The following is a 25040-nucleotide window of genomic DNA, read 5'->3' on the forward strand; positions in this document are numbered from 1 at the left end:
GCCACAAGAAGCTGGAAGAGACAGGAAAAATCCTCCCCTAGAGCCTTCAGAGGGAACGTGGGCCTGCCGACACCTTGATTTTGAACTTCTTGTCCCCTTCATTCCCACTTGAGAAAGTGCACCAGGATGCAAAAGCCAATGTCATTATTACAGGATGGTCCATCTTGCATCTACTCTAATGTATGTACAAAAAATAATTTTCCAAAGTTTGATGATGATTTTTCTTGATTTTTAAACTATTTTTAACTTTTAACTATTATTTCTAAGAACTGGGAACACATTTTGCAAGGCTCACAGCCCCTGGCCCAGAACCTCTGTCCCGGGGAACAAGCTTGTGAAGGGATTTCTGTCTGTGTCAATAATCCATGCTCACCTTTCTCCTGAGCCATCTCCTGCAGACAGAAGTAGATGACTCTGGCTCCCAGGCTGAAGCCAATCAAGGTGACAGGTCGCCGGCCCTGAAGGGAAAAAGGACACAGGTGTCTGGAGGGAATACAGCCAGTTATAGCAAAACATCAGGCCTGAGGAGGGCAGCCTTTGCACGTTCCTTATTACCTGATTCTCATCTAATGAATCATGCATGTGCTATTGCGGTCCCTGAGCTCTGATGTCTTAATCAGCAGAGTCAGGACCTTCATTTATGCAGGAGTGCACCTGCTGCTGAAATTGGCTTCCTCCAAGGCCAACAGGCAGCCCCCGGCTGGGTTAATTCCCTTTCATCTCAAACCATTACCCAGCCACCATCTCATCTTCCCCAGGAGACGGGGCTAGTCAATTACAAGAGCAACTTCCCTTGGACTGATCTGCCTTGTGGCAAATGGCTGCAGTGCTGCAGGACCCCTTTTGGAGCTGGGGAGATTAGACAGAAGGCACCCCCGGGTGTGAGGGGTAAAAAGGCAAGAGTGACAAGGGAGGGACAACTGTTCTGTTTCTAGATAGGAAGGTGGGGCACAAAATATTGGCTCTAAGTGACAAGATAAGGTAGTAAGTCAGATGGAAAGAGGAATTTTCTGACTCAAGGACTTGTAGTAAAGGCAATTCATTATGTGAAGACTCTAAAGAAAATGAAAGTTATCTGGGGGTGTCTGGGTACAAGCTTACACGGAAGGAGACGAGGGGAGTGGATGAACTCTGGATGCCCAGCCTGGTTTTATCAGTCTATTCCTTTTCCTTGGTTTTGAGCCAATACACGTATTCCACACCCCCACACCACTCCACTTACCACAGTAGAAAATCCTTTGTTAAACAGTATTCAAATCCCGCAGGAGCTTTGTGCCAACCCTGCTGGCTGCTGCCCAATATCATTCTCCCCTTTGTCCTTTACTCCTGAGTTTGACTGGGCATGCGGCCACCCAGCCAAAGACGAAGTCTCCCGGACTCCTCCATAGCTAGGGGTGGCCACAGGGCTGAGACTTAGCCAAGGGACTGAAGGCAAGCAAAAGCTGTGACTTCTAGGCATACTCCTCATCCCGACTTCCCTACCTCCCACTGTCTGAAACACACACGTAATGCGGGAAGATCTGTCTTGGACAAGAGAGAAGCCCGGTCAGGCACGGTGGCTCACGCCTGTAATCCCAGCACTTTGGGAGGCCAAGGCGGGCAGACCACTTGAGGTCAGGTGTTTGAGCCAGCCTGGCCAACATGGTGAAACCCCATTTCTACTAAAAACATACAAAAATTAGCCAGGTGTGGTGGCAGGCACCTGTAGTCCCAGCTACTCGGGAGGCTGAGACAGGAGAATCAGTGAACCTGGGAGGCGGAAGTTGCAGTGAGCTGAGATCATGCTACTGTACTACAGCCTGGGTGATAAAGCGAGACTCCGTCAAAAAAAAAAAAAAAGAGAGAGAGAGAGAGAAGCCCAGTACTCAGGATGAGAGGCCAGGAGAGTAAAGCAGGCTGGACTTCCAATATTACGAAGCTGCCCATGTGGGAGACAGAATAATGCCTTCCCATGGATGTGTTCATCCTAATCCCTGGAACCTGTGAATGCTGCCTTGTACAGCAAAGGGCCTTTGTTATTTATTTATTATTTATTTTATTTTAATTAATTATTTTTTTTGAGATGCAGTCTTGCTCTGTTGCCTAGGCTGAATGAAATGCAGTGGTGTGATCTCAGCTCACTGAAACCTCCACCTCCTGGGCTCAAGCGATCCTCCTGCCTCAGCCTCCTGAGTAGCTGGCACTACAGGTACGTGACATCACACTCAGTTAATTTTTTTTTTTTTTTGTATTGTTAGTAGAGACAGGGTTTCATCACGTTGGCCAAGCTGATCTCCAACTCCTGACCTCAAGCAATCCACCTGCCTCAGACTCCCAAAGTGCTGGGATTATTAGGCATGAGCCACTGCACCTGGCCTATTTATTTATTTTTGAGACGGAGTCTCACTCTGTCGCCCAGGCTGGAGTGCCGTGGCACGATCTGGGATCACTGCAACCTCTGCCTCCCAGGTTCAAGTGATTCTCATGCCTCAGCCACCCGAGTAGATGGGATTACAGGTGCACACCACCTCGCCCAGCTGATTTTTGTATTTTTAGTAGAGACAGGGTTTCACTATGTTGGCCAGACTGATCTTGAACTCCTGACCTCAGGTGATCTGAGTGCCTCGGCCTTCCAAAGTGCTGGGATTACAGGCATGAGCCACTTGTGCCCGGCTGGCCCTTTGTTATTTATTTATTTGAGACAGGGTCCCACTCTGTCATCCAGGCTAGAGTACAGCGATGCAATCACAGCTTACTGTAGCTTCCACCTCCTGGGCTCCAGTGATCCTCCCACCTTAGCCTCCTAAACAGCTGGGACTACAGGCATAAGCTACCACACCCAGCTAATTTTTGTATTTTTTGTGGAGACAGGGTTTATCGTGTTGCCCAGGCCGGTTTCTTGGGCTAAAGCAATCTGCCTGCCTTGGCCTCCCAAAGTGCTAGGATTATAGGCATGAACCACCTTGCCCACGAGGCCAACAAAGGATTTTTGCAGACGTGATTAAGTTTAGGATCTTCAGATGGGGAGATGATTCTGGATTATCTGGGAGGAACCAAGGTCATCACAAGCGTCCCTACAAGAGGGAGGCAGGAGGCATCAGTTAGACAGAAGGTGATGTGAGGATGGAAGCTGAGGAATAGAGAGATTTCAAGGTGTTACACAGCTGGCTTTGACGGTGAAGGAATGGGGCCTTTGAAAGCTGGCAAAGGCAAGGAAAGGGGATCCTCCCTAAGGCATGCATTTTTGCCTTTTGACCTCCAGAGCTGTAAAATAGTAATCTGTTTTCAGCGGATAAATTTGTGGTAATTTGTTACAGTGGCAGTAGGAAATGAACACATCAGCTTGCCCCAGATGCTGACCCCCAGACTGTTCCTTGGGAGAGAACAAACTTCTATCTTCTCTAAGCCAATGCCACTTTGGCCTTTGCCTTAGAGTCAAGCCTGCCAAAGGACTTTTCTGTTTCTTGCGACAAAGACACAGGGATTGAAGCGGGTGGCCAGTTTCTCAAGCAGTTTACCTGCATGGCAGGAACTGCTAGTTGTCATCCCTCAGCATCCATCCTCCCTTTTTTTTCCATAGTAATTGAATTTCAGCTGGGTTCATCGTCACTTAGAATAAGTACTGTATTTCCCAGCTTCTGTGGCAGCTAGGAATGGTCATGTGACTAGGCTCTGGCCAGCAAGACACCAGCTGAAATGTTGTAAGGCTTTCCTGGTTCTTCTTCAGTTCTTCCTTTCTCCCGCTCCCTGGAGCTCAGATGATGCCATCTTGGATACAAGGTCAAGACCACAGAGCAACAAGGTAGCAGGAACCTGGGCCTCTGCACCACGGCAGGCTGTTAGGCAACCTTGCTAGGCTTCTCCAGGAAAATAAGCTTCTACCTTGTTTAAGCCATTGTTATTTTGGGTTTTCTCCCACTTCCAGCCAAAACAAATCCTGACAATGCAGTCATTTCTGGTACTATTTCTCAAGCTTTTGTCTCCATTCACTCGAGTTTATTTTGAAGGGGATGGTTTTATTCTGTTGGTAAGTACATCTTTACTAGATTCAAATTTAAAAAGTATTACGATGATGTCTCTTCCTAACCATTTTACACGGTATTTAGACCACCGAAGATGACCTCACAAAGTAGCTTTACACTTCTGGGAAGGAACACCAGGCTACCAGCATGTGGGAATTCCACTGGTGGCCAGCTGAGGCACCTGGTCTTATTCATTTTACTGGCTTCACTGCAAACTGAGTCAGAGGTTTCCACTGAAATATCGCCCCAATGAGCCCAACAATTATCCTCAATGCTTGAATGAAGAGCTGCCACTCAGGAGCCACTTTTGCTTCTGCCAGAGTCCCCCAGACTTGTTCCTACCTGCAGATGCCCCTGTTACTCAGTCCTCACCTAAATACCTGCTAGAGCTACAAAGTCTATAATTCTTACTGTACATCCTAGGACACATTCATTACTTGAACTGGAGGGGCAGCAAGGACTCCTCATCCCCCCAAAACCACTGGGTCACCTCCAAGTAGCCCTGCCCCTCCTCCAAGTAGCCTTGCCTCTAAGGCTGATGTCTGTGAACAAGTCAGCCCCTGACTTCCCCTCTTGCCCCATGCCACGCCCACACAGCCATTCCCAGGTACCTGCTGCCGGGAAAGCAGGATGTGCGCCAGGTGCTTGCCAACCTCTGCTGATCGATGGAGACACACCCCCCACGGGTTGTCGATGACATTGGCGACACTGAGGAGTGAGGCTGGCCAGGTCAGGGCAGCCACAATGCCTGGGGAGGTGAGATAGTGATGAAGGGAATGGCCTCCATCCCAGGGTCCTACTAGGGAAGTGACTGGCTAACAGATGCTGGAACGAATGCATGCAGTCTCTAACTTGGACCTGCAAGCTTGCCAAGTATTGTCGAACTGCTAACGAGCAAAGCAATCTGAAACTCATGAATTTCTGATATACGGACTCAATCCCTTCTGCTCAAGTCCTTGTTACGTGTGAGATGGCCCCAATTCGTCTCCACACCTTGTACCCTCCCACTTTGCGTCATAACTCTGCAGGGGGGCCCCCTGCCCTGCCCATCCCCTCTAGACTCAGTCATATTACTTGCTTTTGCCAAAGACATTAGTAGATGTGAGGCTTGAAGTGGACTTGTGCATCAGGGCTAGCCTCTTGTGCTTCCATCGTTGACATGGGCTTGTCTGTTCATCCCAGCAGGAGGATGAGAGACAAATGGAGCAGAGCCGAGTCGCCCCAGACAAGGCCAGTACTGATTGGTGGACGGTCAGCAGACCCATAGGCCCAGCTAAGATCCGCCAACTCCAGCCTCCTGGCTCCTGAACTTTACAGTAAACATCCCACGGAGTTTTGGGGTGGCTTGCCGCGCAGCAATAGCTGACAGACAGATCATGCGACTGGCTGTTTGCCTGTCTTCTCTCCATAGGGATCATAAACTTCTCCCAGACAGGAATGCGGCCTTAACCTCTCTGTGTTCCTAGGGTCCAGCATGGTGCATGCCCTGGGGGTTTTGGGCATGTAAAACTATGCTACCACTGGGGGACGAAGGCAGTGGGCATGCTGTTGTTGTGGGGCAGGTAGGGGGGCTTACCAGACAATACTGTGTACTTTAGAGCCTCCTGGGCCACCATGTTGGCGAGACCACTGAGGATGGTCTCCAGGGCGTTGCCGAGCTCCATCAGGTACTTGGCTTCCCAGGCCAGGCAGTACTGCTCACGGCTGTGGGCCAGGGCGGCCCATGGGGCACTGAAGGTGCCTGGGGAGATCACAGGTAGGTGAAGTCTCTCTTGTCTATGGCAGAGGATGCCCCACTCCATCACCCCAGACAGGCAGCACCAGGACCACTCACCCTTGTTGGAAGACAAGAGGTCCACCCCCTGCCAATGAGTGGCAGCTGTCAGCAGAGCTAACAGAGCTCTGTGCAGCCCAGTGGGTCAGCAGGCTGGGCTTGAATCCCAGATCCTGCATTCACTAGAAGCCAGGTGACCCTGAGATAGTGAGATAGTGGGCACATCACTATCTCACCTTGAGCCTCGCTTTGCTTCTATGTGAAGTGGGAAGATGGTTTATCTCCCTTCATAGGGTAGGTATAGGAATGAAGTGTGTTTGAACTACGATATATGTAAAGGGTTATTTTCTCTCACGCTGAAATAATTCTGGCATTAAGCTGCTCATGACATAGAACGAGAGCACACAATGGGACAAGCAGTGCGGCGCTGTGAGTCTGCGGCATCTTGATTTGACAAACATGGCCTGGGAGATAGCTAGAAATTTGGGGAAGAGGTGTTTGAGCCTGGCTCTGTTATCATCTTCCTGGGTCATCTAATTTTCCTGAGCCTCAATTTTCTCACTGAGGAAATATAAATATCAAATGACCCACGGGAGGAGGATGAGACAGCACCACTGTAGCGGTCGATGCCAAGTCGGAAAGTATATCCATGACACTTGCCTCCCTCATCCCCTCCTTCCTTGCCCACCTGGCTGCCTTCAGGATAGGAGCACAGAGGGGCCCCTAATCTGGCCCCCATGCATTTCTGCTTGTGGCCCAAGTGATTTTCCTTTTCTTTTTTTGAGACAGAGTTTTGCTTTTTTTCCCAGTCTGGAGTGCACTGGCACCATCTTGGCTCACTGCAACCTCCGCCTCCTGGGTTCAAGTGATTCTCCTACCTCAGCCTCCTGAGTAGCTGGGATTATAGGCACCCACCACCACACCCAGCTAATTTTTGTATATTGTTAGTAGAGATGGGGTTTCATCATATTGGCCAGGCTGGTCTCGAACTCCTGACCTCAAGTGATCCACCCGCCTCGGCCTCCCAAAGTGCTGGGATTATAGGCGTGAACCACTGCGCCCAGCGCAAGTGACTTTTTCAAAACACAAATCTTCTCCCGCTCCTGCCTAAAACCCTTCATGAGCTCCCAGATCATACATCAGTTCCCCTAGATTACTACCACTTGTCCTTGAGATTCCAGTCCAATTGCCTCTTCCATGTGGAAGCCTTCCCAGCTCCTCTGACAAATCAAATGCACCCTCCTCTTTTCCCGTAAGTTCTTATCACAGTCTGTAATTATTCACTATTTTCACATCCTGTTTGACGTGTGCCTCTCCTACAGTCTGTTTTATCAAACACTATATTCCCAAAGCCTGGTGATGTGATGCACAGTAAGCGCTCATTAAACACCATGTGGGAATGGAGGGGTGGAGACAGCTTCCTGGGGCGGCCTGCAGGTTCTGAGCATCAACCTCAGGCCTCTACTTGCCTGCCCCAAAGCTCATCCTTACCTGCAGGGCGCCACGTCTGCACAAGAACAACCCTGCAGCTGCTCCCCTCCCTCTGTGGGGACCCTGTCTCAGCTCAGCAACAACTTGGGGATCAATTGCCTCTCATTATGAATAAGGTGATAGTCAGCCCCGAGAGAGGAGATGGGCCCAGGACAGCGAGGAGCACGGGCTTGATGCCAGCCTGGGTTCTGAACCCAGCTCGATGGCTTCCACTGGTGTGACTCACAGCAAGGCACAGTGTCCTTCTGACCCCTGGTTTCCACATTTGTAAGGATGGAATAATAACATCTGACTCACGGGTGTGGTGGGGATCACATGAGATGCTGCATAAGGCGTTGTATACTTTGGGAGGCCGAGGTGGGTAGATCACGACGTCAAGAGATCGAGACCATCCTGGCCAACATGGTGAAACCCCGTCTCTACTAAAAAAACTAGCTGGGCGTGGTGGCACGTGCCTGTAATTCCAGCTACTCAGGAGGCTGAGGCAGGAGAATCGCTGGAATCCGGGAGGCGGAGGTTGCAGTGAGCCGAGATTGCGCAACTGCACTCCAGTCTGGTGATAGAGCAAGACTTCGTCTCAAAAAGAAAAAAAGAAATAAAAAAAATTAAAAAAATTAAAAAAATAAAAAGGTGTTGTATAAACTGTAAAGTGCTCTACTGCATTGTGCTGTCCCGTGGCCAAGAATATGGGCTGTGGAGCCAGACAGAATGGGGGTGAATCCTGCCCCTGCCCCTGACTAGCTGGGTGACCCTGGGCACCCCTTATGAGCCTCAGTTTCCTCATCTGGAAAATGGGAGGGCGAATGATGGCCCCTTCCCTGGACTGAAGTGAGGAGCTAAATGAGCCAGTGCATATGAAGGGCTTGGCCGTTGGCTACAAAGTTTTTATCTTTATTGTACATAATCAGGACTAATAAAGGGGTGGGCCAAAGAAAGTCTGGTTATTCCTATCACATAGAAAAAGCAACCTTGTGATGATAAGGCTTCTTTTCCTGGCTCTCGAGGAGGTAGGAATACATGATATTTTTTCCTTCTGACACTTTCTGTAGCTTGATTATATTTCTTTTACCCAGTCCTTTCCCTGGGTGCCCCACCACACTAGACTGCTGGAGATCAGTGAAGACTTTCCTCATCCACAAATGAACTTGACCCTTAACCTGGGGCAAACTGAACAAATGGGGGCAAAATGAAGAAAGGACTTTGCTTTCCATGCCTGCCAGACTTGCAAATTCCTTTACCTGGGCTCTTGTTCTTGCTCCCTCCTGTAGCATGGTAAAATGAAAACAAATGAAAGGAAACCCTGGGCATTGGATCAGGAGACCTGGGTTTGAATTCTGCATCTGCTACTCTCCTGCCAGGGTTCCTCTTCCAACAGTTCAGGGTCAGAACAGCCTCACCTCGGAGGGTGGAAGTGAGGTTTCTAGGAGGTAACCACACCAAGTTCCTACTGTGCTGGTAAAATGCCAGACTCAGGGTAGGTGTGAAGGAGGCGCTCACTGAACGCTAGTGACCTCTGTGCATGGGTGGGGCCTGGCGGTCACGCACCAATAAGACCCGGCGCCTGGTGACACCTCTAAACGTTTTTCGCTGGCTTTCTTCTGCGTGGTTTGGCAGATCTGCGACTTCTGTCCTCAGGTCAGAGACTTGGGAACCCAGGAGGCTCCGGGGGGGGGCGTGCCTGAGTGGCCAGGTTGGGACGTTTAGGATTCCTGCGCTCACCCTGCTCTTTCTCTAAGGGATGCAGTGTTTGTTGTTTGTTGAGCCTCTCGCTGGGCACTTGCAGGGGTCAGCCAAGCAACAAGTGGACCATGGTGTGAGTCCTCAATGCCACCCTGGCTAGAATCCCCCAAAATATGCACGTTCAAATTAGAACAGCAAAGGGAACTAAGGTTGCGTCATGCCAACGAGAAATCACGTGATGTTCATGCATTTCCTCACTTAATCTTTGCAGTATCCTGAAAAGGTGGCAAAAATTCGTTCCACTTTACAAAAGAAGTAGCTGAGATACAGAGAAGTTACATAACCTGCTGAGGTCATGTAGCCAACACATACTGATCTCCCACTCACGTGCTTAAAGTCCTTTGCTATCTTCCACTTGCTCTGAGGACAAATTCAAACTTCTTGCCACAGCTCACACGCTCCTGCGTGGTCTGGCTCCACCCACATTCCTGCCTTCTGGCTCCCTGCTGCCATCCTGTGCCATCCTGTGCTCTTTTGGTTCTTTCAAACCACTGGGCCTTTGCACCTGCTGTCCTTTGGCTTGGAATACACTTTCTGCTCCTGGTTTATTGGGCTAATTCCCAGCTAGCCTTAGCCTAAATGTTACTTCCTTCAGAATCTTCCCCAGAAAAAACCCTGTGCTTCCCCTATTGTGCCATCCATAAAGCTCCCATTTAGTTACTTGGTCTGTCTTCTATCTTAGGCTGTATGTTCTGTGGGACTAGAGGCCATGGCTGTGCTGCTCACCGCTGAATTCCTAAGACCTGGTTCAGTATATGACACATGGTAAGTACAGCAGTTTATAAATACTGCTACATGGACAGATAGGTGGATGGGTGGATGGATTAATAGATGGGTGGGCGGATGGGTGGGTGGATGGGTGGATAGGGAGAAGGGTGGATGGATGAATGAATGGGTGGGCACATGGATAGATAGGTAGAAGTGTGGATGGATGGATGGGTTGATGGGTGGGTAGACAGGTGAGTGGGTGGACAGGTAGATAGGTAGAAGAGTAGATGGATGGATGGATAGATAGAAGGATGGTTAAATGGGTGGGTAGATGGATAAACAGGTGGGTGGGCGGATGGGTGAATAGGTAGAAGGGTGGGTGGGTGGATGGATGGATGGATGGATGGATGGATGGATGGGTGGATGGATGAATGGGTGGATGGATGGGTGGATGGATGAATGGGTGGATGGATGGGTGAATGGACAGGGGGGTGGGTGGTTGGGTAGGTGGATAGATGGATGGAGAGATGATGGGCAGGTAGATAGATGTGAGATGAAGTTACCTCACCTCTCTGAGCCTCAGTTTCTTCCTCTGCAAAATGGGGCTCCCCATCACTGCTCCCTAGCCCAGGTAAAAACCTAGCCCAGGATCTGGCCCAGGCCAGCCACTGCCCACCCCCCTCCACTTCTGGTCCTCCTGGTCCTCACGGTATTTGCCGGACGCGAGCCACCCAGTGATGGCGATGGTGATGTGCAGCTGCCTGCCCTCCGTCAGAGGCAGAAATGTGAACTCTTCAATGGCTCCCACTCGCTTCTTCATCTTGTATCCTAAAGACCCAGATCCAAGAAAGAGAATGGAGGTAACTGGGGCACCGGGGAACATCAGGGTGGCTGTATGTGCTCACACATGCACACAGTGAGGGCCGTCTGTGTGCCCTCCCCCTGGAAAAACATCCAACATTGTGTTTGAACTCATTAAGGTGGGTGCCATTATTGTCCCTGATTACAGACGAAAGCAAGAAGCTGCGGCTGAAGCTGGCCGGTCCCAAGTGGAAGAGCTGGTTTGGACCTCAGAGCCCAGGCTCTTACCCATTGCTCTGCCCTGGTTCTGTTTCTCTTCTCCCACCCACACACTGCAGGGGTAGAACACACTCCACTTAGTAACCGCGAATCAAATAGACCAAGAGTCTCAGCAGGGGAGCAAACTCCTCTTGGGGAGTTGAGCAGGAATGTCTGTGCATGACGGGGTTGAGGGAGTGGGACGGGGGCTGTTGCTGACAGATATCATTTGGAAAAACTCCCCCAGGTGATGCTGCTCAGGGAAGGGCAGCCATGTTCTCCCCAAACACGAGGAAGCCCAAGCATGGAAACTTCCGGATGGTGGAAGCAGGTTCAGATGGGGCTTTTCTCAGGAAGTACACACAGTTGCATGGGGAAAAAGCCAGCTTCTCAAACTCGGCCCTTACCCTGACCCACGCGAGCTCTGGGAAGCCTGGGACCCAGAGTGAGAAAAGCCACGTTTCCTCTGTCTCCCAGGGAGCCACTGCTGGTGAGAATCCAGGCATGTTCTTTTAGGAACTGGGCCGCCCTCGCTGAAAATTCCTCTGAACCCATCATTCCTTTTGAACCTTACCTGTCAGGCCAGCTCCAGCTGCACCAAACAGCGAGGTCATGATGGCTATGCCGGCTGCTGAGCCCAGAGCCGCCGCCCCCGCGCTGCCAATAATCGTCGCTGCTCCAGCGGCAACAAGGGGCGCAGCTAGACCTCCGGTCACACCTGTGGGAAAAGCAGCAGTTTTAAGTGGGAGTAAAAATGTGGTGGCCGGGCGCGGTAGCTCACGCCTGTAATCCCAGCACTTTGGGACGCTAAGGCGGGCGGATCACGAGGTCAGGAGATCGAGACCATCCTGGCTAACATGGTGAAACCTCGTCTCTACTAAAAATACAAAAAATTAGCTGGGCGTGCTGGCGGGTGCCTGTAGTCCCAGCTACTTGGGAGGCTGAGACAGGAGAATGGCGTGAATCCGGGAGACAGAGCTTGCAGTGAGCCGAGATCGCGCCACTGCACTCCAACCTGGGCGACAGAGCAAGACACTGTCTCAAAAAAAAAAAAAAAAAAAAAAAAAATGTGTGGCTTGATGAGTTTTTACCCCTCAGCTACCTAATGCCTCCCATGGAAGCTTCTGACAGTGCTGATGAGCATACTGACTACTCACTGACTACCTACCGCATGCCAGGAGCCACCTCCCAGCTGAGCCCCTGCACTCTCCACTCTCACCCACAGCCTGGCATCATGTCTCTGTCTGCAAAACCCGGACCTGTGCCACCATCTCCAGCTGGACTCACCGATCACTGTTCCGCCTCCGACAGTCGCCAGGCCTATCAGGAGATAACGCTTCCATTTCCTCCGGTTTTCTTTCTTCTTCCGGGATGCCTCGGCCATTCTGAGGGAAAAGAGGGTGGTCTTTAGGGCCAGCTGTGCCCAGGATCCCTTGAGACATCCCCACCACACCAACCCTCAAACAGGGGCCAATGCTGGGTAGCTACTCTGCCACTCAGAGTAAGGGACCAAAGTCACCCTGAGCCCGTTGATGGTTTAAAAAGCTGAAAACATTCTAAAAGCCAGCCGAGGAATCTCAGTGCATGGGATGTACTACTTACCCAATGGATCCATCCTAACAGGGTTGCAATTTGAATAATAAAAAGACAAAAAAAATAATAATAATAGCAAGAGAAGCACAAAAAAGATCTTTAAACAGATGGTCCCAGAAGAAGCACAAAATAGATAATCACAGACTCCGTCACCTCCCTCCTCCCCTCCCTTCTTCCCCACCCTGTCATCTGATCCCACCTCCCTCTGGGACATTTGGAAACCAATTTCCTTCAAAATGATCATTTTGAAGATGGGAGACCTTGACCTTGGAGCAGTAGCTAGACTTGTTCAGACTTGAAACGGAAATGCTAAAAAATTTAGCAAAAGGAAAACATTTAGAGTGAATTGGGGTCAGGTGAGCCCTGAGAACTGATGTTGTGAGCACTCAAGAGTCAGGAAGCCCAATTTTCCTATTGGACATTCAGCCCTCAGCCCCTTTGCTGCGGCTGGGATGGAGAGGTTATTAAGTGGGAACTCTGAACTGAGGTTGGAGTCTGAACAATAACTCAGTGTGGAGTGATAGCAAAGCATGGTGATAATCAAAGAAGAAAAATGGTTAACCTTTACCGAGGGCTTCTTACATCTCAGCCACTGGGCTTTGCACTTCACAGGGTTAATCTTATCCTAAGAAGCAGTATGGTTATTGTACCCATATTATAGATGACTTAAGGGATAACAGTCCCTACCTCCCCATGAACTGTGAGGCTCCAGTAATAGATTATCTGTAAAGCATTTAGCACAGTGGCCGGCACACTGCAAGGGTTCAGTGCAATCAGGGCTGATGTCATCACGATGCTGCATCTCCCCAAGCCTCAGTTTCCTCTTTCGTCAAAAGGTGGATACTAATTTCTACCTCATAAAGTTGTTGGTTTGTAAGGATTAATTTCATTCCTTCTTCGTCCATTCAGTCAATAAAGTTATATTGAGAATGGATGATGTGCTGTGTTTTTGCATCTCCACGAGCAGAAAAATGTATGTGCTCAACCAGTACCTGTATCCTTCCCTTCTCCCTCCTCATGAACCATACACTTCATTGAGAAATAGCTCCTTCTCCAGTCATCTAAAAGAAATGGGATTTGGCCAGGTATGGTGGCTCACATCTGTAACCCCAGCACTTTGGGAGGCCGAGGCAGGTGGATCACCTGAGGTCAGGAGTTTGAGACCAGCCTGGTCAATATGGTGAAACCCCACCTCTACTAAAAACACAAAAATTAGCCAGGCATTGGGGCGGGCACCTGTAATGCCAGCTACACAGGAGTCTGATGTAGGAGAATTACTTGAACCCAGGAGGAGGAGATTGCAGTGAGCTGAGATCGTACCACTGCACTCCAGCTTGGGAATAGAGTGAGACTGTGTCTCAAAATAAATAAATAAATAAATACATACATACATACATACATACATACATAAACAAAATGGGATTTCAGTTGGGCATCTGGGGACCTGCTGTGCTTTTTGGTTCCCTGCCAGTTCACCTCAACAGATTTTTTTCCTAAGCATCTCCTGGGTGTCAAGCCCAGTGTTTCTCAGTCACGTCATTACACAGAAGCAGAAACCAATAGTAAAAATCTCTGTGCATATCATGATGCTGGTTTTCCACGATTGAAATTCACGTCATCGGTAGTGTGGGATGAGGCTGAACCACGTGCATCTAGCACAGTGGGAGGCAGGAGGGCCATCAAGATGGAGGGTTCTAATGTCAGGATTCAAACTGTGGATGTAGGCATGAATCCTAGCTCTGCTGTTGTAGTAGCTGTGTCACCATTCTCCACATATTCCGTTATCCCTCTTACAGAAAGATTATGCATCCCTGCCCTGTTGAACTGAGTGGTCATAGGACCAGCTTTAGCCAGTCAAATGTAGGTAGAGGTGATATGTGTCACTTCTGGCAGAATCTTTTTTTTTCCCCCTTTCTTTTTTTGAGACAAGGTCCGGCTCTGTTGCCCAAGCTGGAGTGCAGTGGTGGGATCTTGGCTCACTGCAACCTCCACCTCTTAGGTTCAAGTGATCCTCCTGCCTCAGCCTCCCAAGTAGATGGGATTATAGATATGTGCCACCATGCTTGGCTAATTTTTGTATTTTTTGTAGACATGGGGTTTTGCCATGTTGCCCAGGCTGGTCTCAAACTCCTGGGGTCAAGTGATCCACCTGCCTCAGCCTCCCAAAGTGCTGGGACTACAGGTGTGAGCCACCATGCTGGGACAACTGGCAGAATCTTTAAAGCCGGTGCAGGAAAGTGATTCATCTTCTTTCTCTCTGCCCCCAAACCAGCAATAATCTAGATGGGGTCACTCTGTCAGCCTGGGACCCAGAACCAGGACAATGTGAATTCAAGCTACAGCCAATCTGCAATGGACACACAGTATGAACAAGAAATACACCTTTAATCCTGTAAGCTGCTGAGACTTATCTGGGGGGTCACTTGTTATGGCAGCAAAACCTAGCCTATCCCCACAACAGACAGAACCACTTAATAACTTTGTGACTATGTACAAATTATTTGTCACATCTGAGTTTCCTCAACCAACAAATGGGGATAATAACAGTACTGAATTTCCAGGGGTATTGTGAGGACTAAATGAGACAGAGACACTGAGACATAGTGACTACCATCCTGTAATTATTCAATATGTTTATTGCTATTATCACTCTCTTCATTACTATTGTAATAATTTCCTCCTCAACACAGGCTGGCGATATACTTTGACCCTTAACTGCCTTAACCCTTAATTGATAACTCTTTATTCAGTTCGAAGTGGAAGGCTGAAGATTACTGACTTTCGGCAGAGTTCAAGGCCGAAGAAAACATTCAAGTTGCTGACGATACATGATGGGAATGTGCAACTAGACAGGCGATGTGGCACTGAGTCAGTGGCATCTTGATTCAACAAACATGGCCTGGAAATAGTCTGGAAATCTGGAGAAGAGGTGTTTGAGCTCAGCTCTGCCATGAACTTGCTGGATCATCTCATTTTTCTGAGTGTTGATTTTCTCGCTTAGGAAATGTAACTATCAAATGACCCATGGACAGATGATGAGATGGCACACTGCAGTGGCCAATGCCAAGTATTAATAGAAAAATATAACCATGACTATCTGTCTCTCTCTCCTCTTCCCTCCTTGCCTGCCTGGTTGCCTTCAGGACACTGTCATCTCTCCCCACTGTGACACTTACGCCCTCTGTGTCCTGACCCTTCTCTCCCCCTCTAGCTTCAACACTAATCACTTCCTCACTGACACATCACCCTTGGGAAATACTGAGCTGCCTCCAGTCACCTTCTGGTCCCTGGCCATCAAGGACCTCCCCGCCTTCCTGTGACTACTTCAACATTACTCAACTTTCAGGAGTCAGCCGAGGTGGGACACATCCTCCGGAAAGACTGGCCAAAACCCCAAGGTTGCTGAGATGCCCTGACTCTGGGCCCACTAGACTCTGTGCCACATTATCCTGGAATTCTACACCAGTGATTTGCAGAGGGTGGGCATCAGAATCACCAGGGGGTGCCTGTTAAAAACATAGCTTCCTGGGGCCGAATCTCTGGGTCTAAGGATAAAGATTCTGTATCGGTAACAAGCTCCTCCTCCAGGGATTCTGCTGTAACTCAAGTTTGAAAATTGCTGAGCTAAGCTCTCACAGCATGGACCAAGCCATTTCCAACTCCCCACCCTCAGCAGCTTGCCCTGGTCTTGGAAACTGAAGGGTACTCAGGAAATCTTTCTTGTAAAGAGCCTAATTATTCCAACAAGGATTGGAGGTGACCACTGTGTTGTGGTGATATACTCCCCAACTCACTGTCTACATCTCTGAAAACCAGAGAGGTACAGGAAGGACATGTTGGCTAAATACAAATATATAGGCTGGGCATGGTGGCTCTTGCCTGTAATCCTAGCACTTTGGGAGGCTGTGGTGGGAGGATCCCTTGAGCCCAGGAGTTCCACACCAGCTTGGGCAACAGGGTGAAATCCTGTCCCTATAAAAATAAAAAAATTAGCCGGGCATGGTGGTGCATGCCTGTGGTCCACCCTACTTGGAAGGCTGAGGTGGGAGGATCGCTTGAGCCTGCGAGGTCAAGGCTGCAGTGAGCCACTGCTGCAGTGATCATGCCACTGCACTCCAGTCTGGGTGACAGAGTAAGACTCTGTCTCCTCCATCTCCCTGACAAAAAGTTTATAAGCATGTGTTGATTTGAAAAGAAGATATTTTTTCCTAAAGTTACTTGGCTAAGGCACTCTCTCCTAACATTCAGCTGAATGGCAAATCTATGTCCCTGTTTAAGTATTTGCATGTTCTTAATAATTGTTTTGGGGGCCAGGCACGGTTGCTCGCACCTGTGGTCCCAGCACTTTGGGAAGCCGAGGCAGGCGGATCATGAGGTCAGGAGATCGAGACCATTCTGGCTAACACAGTGAAACCCCGTCTCTACTAAAAATACAAAAAATTAGCCGGGCGTGGTGGCGGGCATCCGTAGTCTCAGCTGCTCAGGAGGCTGAAGCAGGAGAACAGCGTGAACCCGGGAGGCGGAGCTTGCAGTGAGCCGAGATTGTGCCACTGCACTCCAGCCTGGGCGACAGAGTGAGACTTGGTCTCAAAAGAAAAAAAAATTGTTTTGTACATAAAATAGCTTTCTCAGGCATCGTTCGTTATTGCAGCACTACACTCTTACAATTACTTCAATTGTCTGATTGAATCTCAACACTGAAAGCAAAGGGGAGATGTTTGCTCTGAGTCACATTTACAACGCTAACACTCAGAGAACACCACGAAATCCGAATGACAGCCTTGCTCTCATCACTGACTGCCCGCTGATGAGACATTCAACGGTCACGTTGAAAACAAAGACGCGAACCTGAGTTGCCGTTTCCATGTGAGCTGCCCAAAGACAAAGGCTGAAACCACATGCAGATGTGGGCCAAATCCCAGGCTGAAGGACGCCCGCATTTTCTGTCTCACAGAACCACACATCTGTCTTTCTGTCATCTTATCTCCCATGAGAGGGTGTTTCCTGTCCTTATCCTCACCACACCTTCTGTTTTTAAATCACTTTTTTTTTTTTGTGCTGACAGATAGAGATAACTTATCACTGAGAGGTCTACACACACGTTCCTAGTAAAGGCCTGGATGGCCCCATAAAATCATTATCTTTCTTGTTTTCTTCAGAATAAAGGAGAAACCCTGCCACTGCCAGCCAGGTCTTGAGGGACACAGTGAGAGCCATTCAGACTGGACACGGTGGTTGAATCAGATGCTGCTGACCAGTCACGTGACCTAGGGTGAGTTATGCCACCCCTCTGACTTTATTTCTATATTTGTGAAACACTTAGGGGGCTGTTATGAGGATCGAGAGAGATGGCATCTTGTGCCTACATCTAGTAGGCATTCAAGAAAAATCTGATGCTGGCAACGTTCTTATGATGTGAGCAGTATCTTTACTAATTTATTTATTTTTAACTGTAATTTTTTTCTTTTTATGAGATGGAGTTTCACTCTTGTTGCCCAGGCTGGAGTATAATGGCATGATCTTGGCTCACTGCAACCTCTGTCTCCTGGGTTCAGGTGATTCTTCTGCCTCAGCCTCCCGAGTAGCTGGGATTACAGGCATGTGCCATCACACCCAGCTAATTTTTGTATTTTTAGTAGAGACGGGGTTTCACCATGTCGGTCAGGCTGGTCTCGAACTCCTGACCTCTGGTGATCCACCCGCCTCAGCCTCCCAAAGTGCTGGGATTACGACGTGAGCCATTGCAGCTGGCCTATGTGAGCAGTATCAACCCCAGCAGCTCATTAGCTCACATCTGCTGAGACTCTACTATGTGCCAAGCACGGGTCCCAGCTTTTGATATGTGTTAAGTAATTTAATCCTCTCAACAACGCCATGACGGCGATACTACCATTATCCTCATGTAAGAGATGAAGAAATGAGGCACAGAGAGGAGAGGTGAAGTCACTAAACAAGTGAGGGAAGCTGGGTGGCCTTAGGGCTCAGACGGGGACCCAGGAGCAGAGGGGTGGGACGGGTGGGACGTCACACTCTAGACCTCAGCTGCAAAGAGTCACCTTGGTGGGCCTAGTAAGGAACTCACCTCCCAGAAACACAAAACCTTACAGTCAAAAGAAATCTACATATCATTCAATCCCTTAATTGTTTAGGTAAACAACGAAAATGTGTGCTGGTGTCCACGGAGGGAAAGCCACGTGCCCAAGGCCACACAGAGGGTTAGAAGCAGAATCAAACCGAGAGCCAGGTCTCCTGGCTGAATAGTTGCTATGGCTTCCCTGGGTCTCAGATCCTTCCAGAGACCACAGAATCTGAGAGGTCTCCAAAGTCCCTAACATTGCATCAACAATTACATGTGTGAAGCCTTTTTCCGGGGAAAGGGTCTACACATAGACTGCAATAGGATCTATAATAGTCTATAAAAGGGTCTGTAATAACACAATTAGAACAGTATTATTAACAACAACAAATAATATTTATGAACTAGTTACTCTGTCCCAGGCTCACCTGAAACACTTCACATATATATGAACTCATTTAGGCCTCACAAGAACCCTGTGAGGAGGGCGCTACTATTATACCCATTTTACAGGTGAGGAAGTTGAAGCTCAGAGAAGTTAAATAACGCCCAAGCTCACGTGGCTGGTAAGTGGCAGAACTGGCCTGTGTTAGACCTTCTGGTTTATATCTTCCCTGACCGGGCATTACTAGTATTATCAGAACAAATCACTCCGGGTAATACATTTCTCTCTGATAATAAGATTTCCAAATAATAACTGAGAGGTTCCTTTAATTTCAAGGCATATAAGATCCTATAAATTCCCGACATATCCAAAGAACCTAGGATGCCCTCGTGATTATGGTAATTGGCATGGATCCAGGTATTTCTATACTGACCCAACTCTAGGGGTCAAAGCTAGTATGTCTACAGGTTATTTCAACAAACCAAGTTTCCCCCTTTCTCAAGGAAATACCCCTTGTCTTTGCTCTACTAACTGTGGCATGAGGGTGGCTCTGGGTGTCAATTTGGCTTTAGGATTAAATTCTCAGGCGGGCTGACCTGGTGTAACCTGGCTGGTCAAAGAACACCACCGCAACTGAAACAAAACCCAGAGCTGGGAGACGTGCCTGGTGCCAGGAGCCTATGATTAGGCTGTGACTGAAATCGATTTATTGCTCTGGGATTAGATCCTGTGTAAAGTGTCTGCAGAGAGCTGAGCTCTGGCCAAGTTACCAGGATTATTTCCTTCTACACACTCTTGACCATATATAGACAGCAAAGCAACTCTACAACTGATGGGTCTGGGACATGTCAGGGAGGGGAGGACTCACATCTACCGAGTACTTGCTGTGTGCCAGCCTTGGGTCAGGCATTTTACAATGTGCAGACATTCATTCTTCCCAGTGATCCTAGGAGGGCACTATCCATATTCCTGTTTCATAGATAAGAATGTTGCAGCTTAGAAAAGCAAGGCCACCCGCCCAATGTCAAGCAGTGGACAGGTATCAGAAAAGGAACTGAATCTAGGTCAACTGTGCCCTTGAACCAGGTGTCACAAGAGCCTGAGGTGGAACAGGGTGTCAGGGCCTCAGGATGTTAAAGTCACAGATTCAAGGCCCTTAGCAATCATTCATTTCATCTTTTCTTTTTTTTTTTGAGACAAGAGTTTCACTCTGTCACCCATACTGGAGTACAGTGGCACAATCTTGGCTCACTGCAACCTCCGCCTCCCTGGTTCAAGTGATTCTCCTGGCTCAGCCTCCCGAGTAGCTGGGATTACGGGTGCATGCCACCATGCCCGGCTAATTTTTGTATTTTTAGTAGAGATGGGGTTTTATCATGCTGGCCAGGCTGGTCTCGAACTCCTGACCTCAAGTGATCCCCCGCCCCAGTGTACCAGAGTGCTGGGATTACAGGCGTAAGCCACCGTGTCTGGCCCATTTCATCTTTTCTTCTTGCAAATGAAGTCAGAGGCCCAGAGAGGGCAAGTAGCTTGCTAAGGCCACCCAGCGAGTCAGGGCTATAGCTGGGACTCTGTCCAGGGCTCCTTTTACCTCACTATACCATCTCTTAAAGGGAGAAGGGGACTCTGTTATCTGCAAAGTACACTGAGGTGGAGATCCTTGGATCCTGATGGGGGTTGCAGGGCTCTCTTACTCAGATTCCTCCTCTTTGATTCCCTTCAGGCTCTCCAGGAACGTCTCTTCAAGGACATCCAGCTCCTCCAAGGGCACCTGGAGCAGGGAGGTCATGTGGCACACGAGGACTCTGGCCCGGGCATCATAGTGCCCTCGAAAGACAGAAACAACAGCGGAAAAGAATCAGTTTAGGTTTTAAGAACAGTGATGTTAGCAGTGTAACTGATAAAACCCACACTGGAAACAGCCTAAATGTACAACTCCATGGGAGCCAGTCAATGAAAGAAAATGACACAGTTGCCTGGACAGAATACTACACAACTATTAAAATATTCAGCAAAAGCAAGGTGGGACTGGGTGCGGTGGCTCACTCCTGTAATCCCCGCACTTTGGGAGGCTGAGACAGGCAGATCGCTTGAGTCCAGGAGTTCAAGACCAGCCTGGGCAACATAGTGAGACCGCCCCCCACCTCTACAAAAAAATACAAAAATTAGCCAGGCATTGTGGTGAGTGCCTGTGGTCCTAGCTACTCAGGGGCTGACGCAGGAGGATCTCTTGAGCCTAGGAGGTTGAGGCTGCAGTGAGCCGTGATCATGCCACTGCACTCCAGCCTGGGTGACAGAGTGAGACCCTGTCTCAAAAAAGAAAAAAGGAAGGTGGTATTTCTCACCAGTCAAATGAGCAAAGATCAGTTTTTAAAATTTCACAGCTGTGAAGGAGATGATAAAAATGGGTGCTCAATGGGTGCTCAAAGACATTGCTGGTGGAAGTATGCACTGGTATAAACGTTCTGGAGGGCAACTGGACAACACATATCAAAAACTTAAAAAAAATACATCCCCTTTGCCCCAGGAATTCCATTTCTGGAATTTTAATCTTAAGAAAACAACCGTAAATGCAGACGATTTGTAGTAAATAAAGGCACTATGCTGTATTTATAATATGAAATTGGAAACAACCTGGAGATTTCCAACATCAGGAAATTAGTTATAAACCACACCTATCCAGCTGAAAACCATGGGGCCATAAAAAATGATTCCCAAGAAAAGTATGTCATAACTTTCAAAAATAAGTTCTTACCCAGAAGAATTTATGGCTAAGAGAATTTATGGCTAAGTGGTGGTACATGTCTATAATCCCAGGCACTTTGGGAGCTGACATGGGAGGATCACTTGAGCTCAGGAGCTCCAGATCAGCCTGGGCAACATAGCAAGATCCCATCTCAATAATTTAAAAAAATAAAAATAAAAAAGAGACAGTTCTGTTTGGATATATAAATAAAGAAAAAGGAAAATAAATGCTTATACAATGAAACAAAATTTTTAATGCATAGAAGATGGACTGGATAACATGTCATGAGGTCCCAACTAAGAAACAAAACAAAAAACAAATACCGCACAGGAAAAAAAAAAATGAAGGAGGCCGGGTGCCTGTAATCCTAGCACTTTGGGACGCTGAGGTAGGCAGATCACTTGAAGCCAGGAGTTCGAGACCAGCCTGGCCAACATGGTGAAACCCCATCTCTACTAAAAATACAAAAATTAGCCAGGCGTGGTGGGGGGCGCCTGCAATTTCCAGAAACTTGGGAGGCCGAGGCGTGAGCCACTGCGCCTGGCTGACAATTCAAATTTAGTATCTTATGGTTCTGAAGGCCACATATTCTAAAATCACAGTGTTAGCAAGGAGAGAATCTGTTTTCTTGCTTTTCCCAGCCTGTTTTCCTTGGCTTGTGGCCCCTCCCTCCAATCACTCCAGCCTCTGCTCCCATGGTCACATCTCCTACTCTGACTTAGATCCTCCTGTTTTCCTCTTACAAAGACCTTGTGATTGCATTAGGCCTATCTGGAAAGCCCAGGATCGTCTCCCCATCCCAAGATGCTTAATGTAATCACACCTGCAAAGTCCCTTTTGCCATGTAGGGTAACATATTCAGTTGCCAGGGATTTGGATGTGAACATCTTTAGGGGCCATTATTCTATCACTTAACCCTTGACCTGGCTCAACCATCACCTCCTCTCTGAACCCTCTCTGCATAATTCCTTCTTTTGGGGGTCTCTGATCACTTACACAGGCCTCTCTCTCAGTATCTTCCCCATTTGATTGTACTCGTCATATCTTAGTAGACTGTAAGCTTAGTCATCTGTTTTTCCAACCCCTGTACCTACCTGGGGTGTGACACTTAGTAAGAACTCAAAAAATGTTTACACAGTGAATGAACCAATGAATAAACTCTTCTGATTTTTAGGTCAAATTCTCTGTGACTCAAGTACTATGACAGGCTTCCAAATTGAATCTTTTTGACAGAGAAAGTCACAAGGACCTGGCATTCAGCTACTCCGCACTCACCTTCCCGTGTGCCCTGGCCCTGTGAAGACACGAATTGTCTAAAACGCTAATTCCCCAGTCCAGCTGCCTATCAGCATGACCTGAGAAGCTTGCCAAAAATAGAGTTTCCTGAGTTCTGGTATAGGGGACCCTCCTTTCCCGTTTACCATGATGCAGTCTCTGAAGTCTTGAAGTTTGAGGTTTCAGCTTCTACAAAAGAAATCAGTTCCTTCCTTGACCCAGGGTCCCCAGAGTGGAACAGGGTCTCTCGGGGCTGCCCTGCTGTCTCCCGGGATGAGGAGCTGTCTACGTGCTGGAGACAGACACCACGTGCTGTGGCTTGGGGTTATTAGGTTCAGCAAACTTCACGGAAAAAAGGAGTTCCTTGCTTTCCCCATAGGAACAAAGACTACTGTGCCCACGTGATAATCGGGTTGTAGAAACCAAGCTTTGGCTCTGATGATTAATTGGTGGCAATGATAATTAGTTGCTAATACATACTCCACTGGTCAAGGCTGCAGTGATTCACCTTCTAGCATGCAGGCTGCCGGGTGCACGTGTGATTAACACTCCTGTGGTAATCTCAGGCACGGGGCTTTGTATCTTAGCCTTGTGTACAGGTCATTTCAAGGACTTGGTGGCTGGGATGCTGGTTCGTAGTTCAAGGCATGTTCCTTCTGGAAGCTCTAGGAGCGAATCTCCTTGTCTAGAAGGCAGTAGGGAGGGGCAGAGTCCTGGGCTACCCAGGATACTGACATTCTCTGGCCCAGGCTCTACTGCCAACATGCCAGGGGGCCAACTTGCTCCTTGAGAGCCAGTCCCAATAAAAAGTGCCCCATATGCCAGGCGCGGTGGCTCACGCCTGTGCCTAGAATTCCAGCACTTTGGGAGGCCGAGGCGGGCCAATCACTTGAGGTCAGGAGTTCAAGACCAGCATGGCCAATATGGTGAAACTCCTTCTCGACTAAAAAATGCAAAAATTAGCCGGGTGTGGTGGCGCACATTTGTAATCCCAGCTACTCGGGAGACTGAGGCAGGAGAATTGCTTGAACCTGGGAGGCAGAGGTTACAGTGAGCCAAGATCATGCCACTGTACTCCAGCCTGGGCAACAGAGGGAGGCTCCGTCTCAAAAACAAAATAAAATAAAATAAAAATAATAATTAAAAAGTGCTCCAGCCACCCAGGGGCTCAGACCACAAGCCTGGACATTGTTCTTACTTCTTGTTTCCCTGTCCCGACATCCACCCCACCAGCTGATGCTGACTGCTACATCTGCAAAACATAGATCCTGAGTCTGACCACTTCACTCCATCTCCACTGCCACCACCACAGCCATCGCTCTCCAACTACCAGCCGCCTCACCACTTTCTTATTTTCCACTCTTGCCTCTGCACTCCATTTGCCAAATGGCAGCCACTGAGCTTCTTTAAAGTCATCGATCCGGTCGTGTTCTCTCCCTGCCTTACAGCTCTCTGACCGCTCCCCAGTGCACTTAGAATAAAGTCCACATTTCTTTCCATGGTCTGCAAGACTGCACATTATCCAGCCCCTTCCTGCCACGCTCTCCCACCTCACCTTCTACCCGGCCCTGCTTCAGGCACCAGCAGCTCAAGAAGCCAAGCTCATGGCTGCTTTGGGGCCTTTGCACTTGCTGTTTTTGATATCTGGGAAGCTCCTGCCCCAGATCTCTGCTTGGCTGCCCTTTCCCATCAGTCAGGTCTCCACTTAAATATCACCTCCTCAGAGGAGCCAGCGGCTCCTGAATTAGAACAGCTCAGCCCCTAGTCACCCCATCTCCATTACCCCATTTCCCTGTATAGGTTTATTGTCTGCCTTTCCTCATCAGAATGCCTGTCCCACAAGGGCAGGGACCTTTGCTTTGTTCCTTGCTATTCTCCCACTGCCTGGGACAATGCCTGGCAGTTAGTAGGTGCACAGTTAAGATGTGTTGAGTCATTAGCTGACCAAAGTTCTCTTTCGCCTGCCAGGGTTCTTTGCTGTGGCCACCTGCCCCAGGCAGCACAAAAGACCTTTCCCTGCCTCCCACCTCCACCTGAGACTCCCTCTCCCTCTCTAGTACCCTCCGAGTCCTGCTCCCCCAGGGGGCTAGAGGAGAGTGGGTTGATGGGTTAAGGCCTCTCTCCTCCTCTCAGTGGGGTCTTCTCTTACAGTGGTGAATTATTCTTTTTTTTTTTTTTTTTTTTTTTTGAGA

General features: G+C 48.7%; 1 protein-coding gene across 1 annotated transcript in view; it reads right to left on the bottom strand.

Annotated features, from left to right (window-relative positions):
- Window positions 1–25040, bottom strand: part of TMCO4 (transmembrane and coiled-coil domains 4) — a 129599-nt gene that overhangs the window by 55262 nt on the left and 49297 nt on the right. The window contains exons 7-13 of the mRNA XM_011993149.1: window positions 20522–20654; window positions 12061–12158; window positions 11348–11491; window positions 10423–10542; window positions 5578–5742; window positions 4613–4749; window positions 374–458 (exon numbers count right to left, since the gene is read on the bottom strand). Coding sequence (XP_011848539.1) covers window positions 374–458; window positions 4613–4749; window positions 5578–5742; window positions 10423–10542; window positions 11348–11491; window positions 12061–12158; window positions 20522–20654 — 882 coding nt within the window. The remainder of the gene's footprint in view (window positions 1–373; window positions 459–4612; window positions 4750–5577; window positions 5743–10422; window positions 10543–11347; window positions 11492–12060; window positions 12159–20521; window positions 20655–25040) is intronic.

The sequence above is a fragment of the Mandrillus leucophaeus genome, unplaced genomic scaffold (genome assembly GCF_000951045.1).
Source record: "Mandrillus leucophaeus isolate KB7577 unplaced genomic scaffold, Mleu.le_1.0 Scaffold426, whole genome shotgun sequence".
Classification (NCBI taxonomy): Eukaryota; Metazoa; Chordata; class Mammalia; order Primates; family Cercopithecidae; genus Mandrillus; species Mandrillus leucophaeus.